The following is a 10924-nucleotide window of genomic DNA, read 5'->3' as shown; positions in this document are numbered from 1 at the left end:
GCACTGCATCACACTGAACACTGGGGTCCGCAAGGATGTGTGCTGAGCCCCCTAGTCTTCACTCTGCTGACCCATGACTGCACACCATCACACAACTCCAACCTCTCCATTATGTTTGCGGATGACACAAGTGTAGTGGGTTTCATTAGCAACAGAGATGAGACAAACTACAGGAACTAGGTGAGCCACCTGGCCAGGTGGAGCAGTGACAATAATCTCGCTCTGAATGTGGAAAAGACGTAAGAGATTATTGTTGACTCCAGGAGAGTGCACCATGTTCCTCTGACCATCAATGGTGTGACTGTGGAAAAAGTGAGCAGCACCAAGTTCCTGGGTGTGTACATCACAGACAATAGAGAAATGGAAATGACAACACTGCAGCACTTGCCAAGAAAGCACAGCAGCGTCTCTACTTCCTCTGCAAACTGAGAAGAGCCAGAGCCCCGGCCCCCATCATGTGCACCTTCTACAGAGGCACCATTGAAAGCATTCTGACAAGCTGCATCACTGTGTGGTATGGTGCCTACAACGTGTCCTACCGGAAGACCCTTCAACGCATAGTGAGAGCAGATGAGAAGATCGTTGGTGTCTTTCTCCCCTACCTCCAAGACATTTACGGAACCCGTCTCACTCACAAAGCCCTCTGCATCACAGGTGATCCCACCCACCTATCACACAGCTTCTTCAGTCTGCTGCAATCAGGCCAGGACTGCAGAGTCTCCTGGCCAGGACCATCAGACTGAAGGATAGTTTCATCCTTCAAGCTGTCAGGAAGCTGAACTCCCTCCTGGCCTTGCCCTCCCAGACTTTTTTTTTTTTTTGCCCCAGTTACCACTGAACACTGAACCCCCATCCCACCCCCCCAGTTCCCACATCCCCAAGTCCTTCCACTCCCTTCCCACTAACACATGTGACACTTTGTGCAGCATTGGTCTGCTAACTACCTCATTCAACTACCCTTTCAGTCAGTTTAAATAAAGAACTGCTCTCTGAGCTTTTTGTCATTTTAATCAGACTGAATAAGCTTGTTTTACTAAAGTCATTTTATCTGCACTGTTTGTTTACTTGACTAGTTTGCACTTTATCTGCCATATGCCTTGTGCTGCTTTATTTAACCTTAGTTTTATTTATTTATTTATTTTTACATGCCCTTATTTGTATAGTTGTATTTTATATTTAATCTTTATCTATCTGTATTTTTATGCTCTACTTTTGGTGTTATCTGTATGCACCAGGGGTCTGAATGTAACGCAATTTAAATTTTATGTATGTGTGTGCTTTACATGTAGAAAAATCGACAATAAAGCAGACTTTGATTTTGACTTTGATCTTGTTAATGATATAAATTAGTCCTACAACAATAAAATAAAATTTCATCATGAACAACGTTAAACCACAGATTCCAAATTCCAAAATGACATTTCCCTTACCTTCAACTTCCAAAAGTGCATTCATTTTTGCCATGTTACATTCATTTAGTTGACTATCGCTATACGCTGTATAAACAAAAACACTAATGGCATTTAAAAAAACACTTTACACTTACGATGGAGATTTATCACAGAACCAGCTTTACTGGCGAGATGTGCATGACAATCACATGCGATTTATCATGCTGTCCTAAGTTTGTTTATTGATCACAAAGTAGATGAGGAAAACCAGGATGCGCAGTAAACCCTGATTGGATAATCTGACGGGTTGGATGGAATGTCAAGAGACCCATTGTATTCAAAGCAACACTATAACTGTGTGGAGTGCGTGGAATGGTGTGCTTTGTTTGGTTGTTTTCGTTTACAGTGCGTGGAATGGTGCACTGTGATTGGTTGAGCAGCTATATCGCGTCCTGCTGGTGTTTGTATGGGTAACCCTTTACTTACCCATATCTATGTTCTATTGTACATTTTCCTTGTTAAATTAAAAACGTAAAGTTATCAGATGTGATGTTTGGTAGTGATTTAATAGAGGCAGACACAGTCATATGTATTCACAAAGTTGATTTTTAAATAAAGAAAATCTATTAAATTAAAAACACATTCATAACATTTATAAAAAGCAGTTCAAATGTCACAGAATATGAACAACTTGCAAACATTTTATCAAGGACTCCACCAAGTATTGTGATGTTTCTCTAATTTGTGTCATGTACCAAGTGAACATATTTAACTGAAAATAGTAGGCTAAGAAATCAAATAAGCAATAGAGATCAAAACCATCAGCAGCAATTGTGTTAGAGAAGAGATTATAAGACAGATAATATTGATAATTGCGGCACACTGCTTGCGGTTGCCCTTATCACTACAGAGTTTCAACTCTTGGACTTCTATACTCTTTGGCTATACGCTAGTGGAATGACATGTAAAGTTAGCGCTGGTTCGGTATGTTTTGACACTGGGATGCTGGTTTAAGGTGGTCCTTTGCTGGTTTATGCTGTTCCTTTGCCAGCACATGACCAAAAAAAAGGACCAGCATAAACCAGCAAATGACCAGCTCAAACCAGCAGAGGAACAGCATAAACTGGGGGACCTTCGCCTCCCTCAAACATCCCACATTTTACTTGTGCCCCCTCAGATTTATGAGCCGAGTTGATTTTGAATGCAGCTTCCAAAAGACAAAAAATAGCAGAATAATGATTTTTATATTTGATGTAATCACACCTGTATAATTTGATCATTCAGTGTGGCCCAGCATCAGCTGCTAAATTCAAATCTGCATCTGCATTAAAATCTACACACAATGCTGTTGAGTTTATGAATGCAATGACCAATCAGAGACATTCAGATGAGTCTTCGCTGAAATGTGGTGTTTTGTTCACTTGCTTGCTTACTGAATTATCTGGTGAATTCTCTCATCAGAAACAAGTACAAACAACAAGTACATATGTGCATACGAATGTTAGTAAGATATTGATTTTGTTGTGTAAAAAGCTTCAGTGTTTTTAATGGGAGTTTTTGAGAGTGCCTGAACTCTGGCTAGACTGAATAAAAATGTTATTTGTTAATGTAAATGTTCTTTAGCCTACTCTCTGTAAAATAAAAGTGTTATAGGCTAATTAGTAGCCTAACTTTCAATATTGTTTTTAAATTTTTCATTAAATGCACAGTCAGTTGTAATATAAATAGCCTATTTTATGGCATGACACCCATATCTGGTAGCCTACTAAAGTAAAAAGTTGGGGTTTTATGTGTAGTTAATAGATCACAATATAAGTCTACGTTGCCCATCACCATTTATCGATCAGTTAACAATCTATAAAGGTGCAAAACGCATTAACATAGGCAACACATATTTGAGAATCTAGATATTTCTTAATATAGTTAGCACGTTTGGAAATCTTTCAAATAAAAAGTAAAAAAATAAAAAATAAAGCATAAGCCTATATCAGTGATACAGTGCTAAACCTCCTCCCCCCATGTGACCCCTCAAAAATCATGATTGCATTTTACATTCGGTAGCTGAAAATCACTTTGGATGATGTGCCAATGACTCTTGATTATCCTCCTAATTTTATGACCAAGCTGTTTTTGTTTTATTAATGTTAGTTACAATACTAATTACAGTATAAAAAACATAAGTATAAACATAAAATTGCTGTATTAATTAGATTGATGTTTTCTTTTCTTGTTGTCTTTGCTCCAGACAGCTGTTTTTCCTGCTGTGTTCTGTTATGAACAAGATTTCCTGTAAAACACATGACCATGCTGTTTTTGCCAAGATTTACTCCCCTTGAACGCCACCCCCCCCCCCCCCAACCTTCACCAGTTCTAAAACAAATTTTATCAACATGAGAAATAGTCCTTGTATTCTAAGTTAGTACGTAGGTGATTTTAGTAGCTGTCCTAATGAAATAATCAGAAAAGAACAAGTTTAACAGCAAGATGATCTGCCCTCTTTGCTTTGTGATTTTTGTTTTTCTTACAGTGGATGCACAGAGACCCACGTAAGTACTACAATTATTGACTACATTTTACAAATTTGATTTTTTTATTTTTTGCTCACAACCCACATCTTGCATCTTGTTCTACCCCATCAGTGTTTCTGCAATTATTCATGTGTATGCATTTATGCCGATTTATACCTTAGATGCCTAATTGTTGCTCCAAATATAATTCATATGGGTGTTCAAGAGACTGTGAGTGTGCAGCTTCATGGAGCAACTAAAGAAACCAGTATACAGCTGTACTTTGAAACCCAGATCAGTAAAAAAATTGTGTCTGAAAAGAAATCGATAATCCTTAATAAGGACAATAACTACCAGGCTGTGGTAAAACTTAAGGTATAACTGTACACTTCATATTTTTTAAGTTTTAAAGTGTATATCTCAACTTCCAGTTGAGAGGTTATTCTTCTAGTGATTTCTAACTCATGTACCATAGGTTGATCCTAGCTTGTACATGGAGTTACATGGAATTACAAAAGGGCCAAACTATGTTCAGCTTGCAGCTACAAGCAATGATGTGTTTGGGGGCAAAGATGGAAAAGTAAAAAAAGCCAGCATTCTTTTGTCAACAAAAAGAGGGTACATTTTCATCCAAACAGACAAGCCAATTTATAATCCAGGAGAAAATGGTATGTTCATTTATTTTCTTTTTTATAATTAATATTATTGTTTTCTTTTATTTGTATTAAATCTTTATTACTTCCTTACTAGTATTTAAAAAAAATGGCACTTTTGTTTAGTTTCTCTTTATTCTATGTTTCTCAGTCAAATACAGAATCTTCACTCTAGACAACTTTATGGTCCCCATAAAGGATGAAATCCACGTTCAAATAACTGTAAGTTGTTTCTCTCAGTGCTGAAATGCAAATAATGTTCATTACCTGGAATAAGCAGGCATTTTTCCCCCTCTCTCTTTTTACAGAACTGCAAAGGCTTTATTGTTTACAATCATATGTTGATTTCTGACCAAATTTTGGAAAAATCGATCACCATACCAGAAGTAGAGCAGTAAGTTAACTGCATGGGCACTGAATAAACCCAAAACAAAGCTAGCACTAAATAGAATGTCTATGTAAATGTGATTGAGTAAAGCTTTGGTTGTTAATAAAACATGTAAAAATACAATATATACATATCATTCTCTCATACAATAGGAAACACTACAATGGCCTTTTAATGGATGTCATTTATATATTCTGTGTAATTGTATGAATCCTTCAGGGCAGGCAAATGGAAAATCATTGTGTCATATCATAAGTATCCTGAATCTTCCACATCATCGGAGATTGAGGTCAAAGAATATGGTAGGTGTTATGAAACTCCAGGTGCATCTATTCTAATGATTCTTATTTACATCACCTGTGACTTCAACCCTTAAAAATGGCATTCCATTCTTTATAGTTTTGCCCACATTTGAGGTCACCATTGAGGCTCCACAGCCTTATCACATTTTGAAGAGTGAGTCCTTTCCATTCAACATCTCTGCTAGGTACGTACACCTCTGTCACACGCTGACTGGGTTTAGTGTTGACTTCAGATTTTGCAAAAACTCATCAGCATTTGGTGTTCTCAGATATACTTATGGAAAGGGGGTCAGCGGCATAGCATATATTCGATTTGGACTTATTGATGAAAAGGGTGATAAGATATATCTTCCAGGCACTGAAAAGCAGATAGCAGTAAGTAAATAACTTTGCATTGGAGATAAAAAGCTTACAAATTGGCCTATAACAAATATATATATTGTATGTGTCAGTATCTGTTTTGATTGATTTGATGTCTATATTCTGTTGTTATGTAGGTAGAGGATGGTACTGCAAAAACAGAGGTACTCACTGAGGACTTAAAGACAGCTTCAGAAAATAAGACTCAAGGCCATATAGAGGGATATTATCTTTATATTGCAGTCTCGGTTATGGAAAAAGCAAGTGAGTCATAAACAAAAAGTAAAATTATGATTAGATAGGTAAATTTATGCGATCCAAATAATAATAATAATAATAATAATAAATAAATAAAAAGTCAGGATTATACTGATGACATCATGTTTCAACTTATGCACCTTTTTTTATTCAATTAAAGTTACTCTTTAGTTACCCAGATGGAAATGTAAATATATTTAATGATTGAAAATTAAATAACAAAGAATATTCATCCTTAGGTGGAAACCTGGAGGAAGCTGAGAGCTCTTCTGTGAAGATTGTGACATCCCCATATGTTGTTGATCTGTCAAAAACCAAGACGTATTTCACCCCAGGTGGTGTGTTTTCTGTCTTGGTATGTGGCCTTAAGCATTTCTGAACTTAAATTGATTTGTTTTATACCTCTGTCAATGTGTCAATGAATGGCATTAAAATACATGTATGTTGGTGCCATACCTGTACATACACACGTGCACATTTTGTAATTTATTTTATTTACATTTCCTTTGCTTGTTTTTTTTTTTTTTTTTTTTTTTTGCAGGCTACTGCTAGATATCCAGACGGCAGCAGAGTCCCAAACTTGAATTTTACAGCCACTGTGACAATAGAAGGCTTGCCAGAGCTTATTCTGAAAGATGAGGGCTGGGGAGATGACATGGGAGATGTAGCCATGTCGTTTCAAATACCACCACAGGCTAAGAATTTAGCTGTAACGGTAAGATTTCACATGATAATCATTCTGTTATATCATTATGTCCATTCCAAATTCCAAATTAAAGATATAGTTCATCCAAAAGTTTGCTGACAGTATTATCACCCTCAGACTATCCAAGATGTAGATGAGTTTGTTTCTTCATCAGAGCAGGTTTGGAAAAGGAAAGCATGACATCACTTGCTTAGAATGCTCTGCAGTGAATGGGTGCTGTGTGTTTGTAAAAAGCAAGTCTATCAAGGCATTTTATTGTGATGTGAGGTTCCACTGGTGAGCAAGTGATGTAATGTTAAAAAGAGATCTAATGCAGTTACATGCATTGTGACTTATTTACACTGTTAAAGAGTCGGATTCTCATGCTAAACATGGGGAAAAAAAATTAGTTGGAAAAGTTTTGAGTTCAATTTAGCTCGAGAAGGATTTGTCATTTTGTTTTTAGACCACGAAACCAACAGTCACCAAAGAAGTGTGTTTTTGGTTGTGAGGGCAGGATAGCCTTGTTCAGCTTCCCAAAGAACTAAAGATTCTTCATAGATACGAAGGATGCATTATTACTCTATAAAGTACTCAAGATTGACAGAAACTGTGTGTTTTATTAACTATTTCTTCAAGCGGGAAAAATATAAAATTTTGTTGCTTTGGATCAGCTGTCAACAACAATAATATTAACCTTTCATGTGTTCTTGTGTCTCTGGTACTGCAGCATCCAGGACTGAAACTATCAATTTAAGAACTATTATTTTTTGCAGGTTTTTGCTGAGGGGAGAGACCAGGAGGTCATTCGTAGTGATAAAAAGATGACAGCCAGTGCAACTAAAGCAGAAGAAAACAGCTATCTTAGTTTGGAAGTGGAGCATCAGGTCCTAAAGCCAGGAGAGGCCTTGAAAGCCACATTACGGGACATTACACCTCAGAGTGCAGCAAAACCCACATTCATTTACTTTATGGTAAGAAGAATCGGCTATGATGTTGTTGTTGTTTTTATGCCTAGGTTTTAACCAGAGAGCAAAGATTTGCTTTATCTTCAATCTAATGTCTTTAAAATAATTATATCCACAACAGGTTTGGAGTAAGGGTCAAGTTGTGCAGGTGGGAAGGGTCCCGAGAACTGAAATCACAACAGTCAATGTGAATGTGAATGTGGAGATGGTGCCTTCTTTTCGCCTGGTAGCTTACTATTTTACAGACTCTCCAGGAGGAAAAAAAATAGTGGCAGACTCTGTGTGGGTCGATGTGAAAGATGTCTGCAAAGGCAAGGTACAGCTGAGCCGAATTGTCTTTCAGAATCTAAATTGTGATGTGATATTATATTAGACTGTTTTAAAATATGTTTCCACTGAAATGCAAATTACCATTTTGTGTGTAGATAGAAACCGATCCACTGCCTGATATAAAACCTGCAACTAAATTTGAAGTGACGGTCAGAACAGATCCGGAGACCAAGGTGGCTCTTGCTGCAGTGGACTCAGCAGTTTATATTCTGAACAAAAACAAGCTGAGCCTTCAAAAGGTAACACATTCGGGTTTATGTACAAACAAGTTGAAAGTTGAACCCTTTTAAAGTTAAAACCCCCATGTGCTAGTGTATTCCTAAAAGTACTCCATGTATAATTTCAGGATTGTTGCTCATAATGAAGATGATTTGTTTTTACCGACAGATGTTCGAGTATATGAACTCTTATGACCTGGCCTGCTCGATCGGAGGAGGAGAGGACTCCAGTGCTGTTCTTCAGAGAGCTGGGCTAACTTTCATGTGTAACTGTGACATGGAAACCCCTATACCTCTAAGTATTATAACTGCTGACATCCTATTATATGAATTATTTTTCAGGGACCATGTAAGAGCATGAAAGAGTAATGCATTAAATTTTTTGTATTTTTCTCAGAGCATAAATGTTACAGATCTGAACCTGGACCTCGCGTCAGAAGAGCAGCAGATTATGTTAAAAAGTTCAATAATGTCGGTAAGATGCAAAACAACTCCCATTGATGATTCCTTGCACGATTTGTTTTTAATCACATGTCAAATAATATCATCACCACAGTCAACAGTTTCAAGGGCAGTGACAGGAAATGCTGTTTTGATGGTGTGAGGCCTAACAAAATGCACACGTCCTGTGATGAGCGTCTCAAAAGAGTAGAAGCATCGGTGAGCTGTCGTAAGGCTTTTAAAATGTGCTGCGAAGCTGCAAATGAGAGGAGGAGGAGGGAGATGTTTGAGAAGAGGAAAACCAACCTTGGAAGAGGTACAATATGTCTTGCATAATTTCTCGGAAAGGGGTTTCTTGAAATAAAGCCATATTGATTGCACAATTCTACGTTTCAACCAAGTTGTCTAAATCAAACAAACAAGACAAAGAAATGCGAGGGAGCAGTGAAACCAGTATTTGTTTTGTAATAATAATATAAATTCAAATGTATTTATTTAATCCATATTAATACATAATTCGCTGCTTACAATCACACAATCAATTTCAATGTATATATATAAAAAATGTGATCAAGCAGTGAAGTCATTATAGTGTATTATTATTATCATCATATTATCTTTCATATTTTTGTTATAATTACTTACAAATAATTATTATTTGTTTAGGGCAAGTAGCTTATACTTGTCAAAGATGCTACTTTCAAAAGCTGAACTAACTACAATATTTGTCTGTTTCTCACTGTAGTCGATGACGACATATTGGACGAAATTGTGATTAATGAGGATGTTATTTACCTTCGTAAATATTTCCCACAGTCATGGATGTGGACAGTCCTCCAAGCAGATAGCACCGGCATTATCAGGTTGCCCTGAATTCTTTGTTTCTTTTTTTTTTTCACTCTTCTAATGAACAGAATGAATCGGCTCTAATGTAATTTTGTAAATATGTAAATATTCTTTCTTTTGTAAACTTTAGGCATGATGCAGTTGCTCCTGATTCCATAACCACATGGGAAATCCAGGCTGTGGGCATTTCTCCCACAAAAGGTTGTCAATAACTCAAAATCTTGTCAAATTTTTTTTTTGAACAGAAGTGGGGTTTTCTGGGGGGGGGGGGGGGGGTCTGGGTGTATATCATTTTATATCATGCTGTGTCCTGATTACATGCTTATTAGTTTTCATATTGAGTCTATTTTTTCTCCAGGATTCTGTATTGCAGAACCAAAGCCCCTGAGGGTCTTCCAGGACTTTTTCTTGTCCGTCAACCTGCCTTACTCTGTGAAGAGAAATGAGCAGCTTCAGGTTAAAGCTGTTGTGTACAATTACAAGGAAGAGAGTTTAAAGGTATATTTAATGAAGCTTTATTTCAGGTCCCATTCTTGCTTACTTGGACAGGTGCCTGAAAATTATTAGACAAATTAATTGAGTATGTCAAAGTGTGACAAACAGGATTGAAATGCCATAACATGTATCTTTACAGATGATAGTGAAGATGGATAAGAAGGAAGGTTTGTGCACTGCTGGCAGTGGTGATCTGAAGGAGGAGGTTGTGGTTCCTGGTAACTCAGCGTTGGCTGTGTATTTCACCGTGGTGCCTCTTGTTATCGGAAATATCCCCATCACCGTGACGGCTTATGCCTCAGTCACTGTTAATGACCAAGTAGAAAAGGAGCTCCGTGTGGAGGTAAAATGTGATAAAGGGTTAATTCACCTAAAAATGAAAATTCTGTCTTTATCACTCATGCCGTTCCAAACCCAACAGACTTTTGTTCATCTTTGGAACACAAATTAAGTTCTTTTTGAGGAAATCCGAGAGCTTTCTGACCCTGCATAAACAGCAATGCAACTGAAAAGTTTTATGGCCGAGAAAGTTATCGATACAATGTTTCATGTGAAAGTGTATTTGAGCTCTGCATTTAACCCATCCAAGTGCACGCACACAGTAGTGAGTAGTGAACACACACACACACACACCGTGAACAGACACCGAGAGTAGTGGGCAGCCGTTTTTGCTGTGGTGCCCGTGGAGCAGTTGGGGGTTTGTTGCCTTATTCAGGGGTCTCACTTCAGTTGTGGTAAGCTATACATTCACTCAGCGCTATTCACTTGTATCGCCTGCAATCCCTGCCAGTTTTGGAGATAACAAATTGTTGAATAATTTAATTACTTTTGTTTTCTTTGCACACAAAAAGTACTCTCTTAGCTTCATAACATTAGAGTTGAATTACTGATGTCAGATGGACTGTTTTTTCAATGTCCTTACTATCATTCTGGTCCATAAAACGTTTCCGTCGCACTGCTGTCTATGCAGGGTCAGAATGCCTAGGCTTTTTCAATGATTTCATCAAAAATATATTTTTATTTTTTAATCTGTGTTCCAAGGATGAACAAAGGTCTTATGGCTTTGGAACGACATGAGGGTT

At 37.3% G+C, this 10924-nt stretch overlaps 1 protein-coding gene across 1 annotated transcript in view; it reads left to right on the top strand.

The window, feature by feature from the left end:
* The first annotated feature begins 3743 nt into the window (after positions 1 to 3743).
* The window catches only part of c4 (complement component 4), a 15460-nt gene continuing 8279 nt past the window's right edge, over positions 3744 to 10924 (top strand). The window contains exons 1-21 of the mRNA XM_052616311.1: positions 3744 to 3937; positions 4081 to 4273; positions 4374 to 4566; positions 4703 to 4773; positions 4860 to 4945; positions 5159 to 5241; positions 5339 to 5426; positions 5511 to 5616; positions 5739 to 5865; positions 6099 to 6214; positions 6401 to 6574; positions 7321 to 7518; positions 7634 to 7828; positions 7938 to 8081; positions 8230 to 8359; positions 8458 to 8535; positions 8617 to 8817; positions 9247 to 9364; positions 9478 to 9548; positions 9706 to 9845; positions 9982 to 10185. Of these exons, the coding sequence (XP_052472271.1) occupies positions 3876 to 3937; positions 4081 to 4273; positions 4374 to 4566; positions 4703 to 4773; positions 4860 to 4945; positions 5159 to 5241; positions 5339 to 5426; positions 5511 to 5616; positions 5739 to 5865; positions 6099 to 6214; positions 6401 to 6574; positions 7321 to 7518; positions 7634 to 7828; positions 7938 to 8081; positions 8230 to 8359; positions 8458 to 8535; positions 8617 to 8817; positions 9247 to 9364; positions 9478 to 9548; positions 9706 to 9845; positions 9982 to 10185 (2778 nt within the window). The 5' untranslated portion in view covers positions 3744 to 3875. The remainder of the gene's footprint in view (positions 3938 to 4080; positions 4274 to 4373; positions 4567 to 4702; positions 4774 to 4859; positions 4946 to 5158; positions 5242 to 5338; positions 5427 to 5510; positions 5617 to 5738; positions 5866 to 6098; positions 6215 to 6400; positions 6575 to 7320; positions 7519 to 7633; positions 7829 to 7937; positions 8082 to 8229; positions 8360 to 8457; positions 8536 to 8616; positions 8818 to 9246; positions 9365 to 9477; positions 9549 to 9705; positions 9846 to 9981; positions 10186 to 10924) is intronic.

This window comes from Carassius gibelio, chromosome A15, assembly GCF_023724105.1.
Source record: "Carassius gibelio isolate Cgi1373 ecotype wild population from Czech Republic chromosome A15, carGib1.2-hapl.c, whole genome shotgun sequence".
In the NCBI taxonomy this organism is placed as follows: Eukaryota; Metazoa; Chordata; class Actinopteri; order Cypriniformes; family Cyprinidae; genus Carassius; species Carassius gibelio.
The sequence above is the reverse complement of the archived record's forward strand: the minus strand, read 5'-3'. Positions and strand labels throughout refer to the sequence as shown.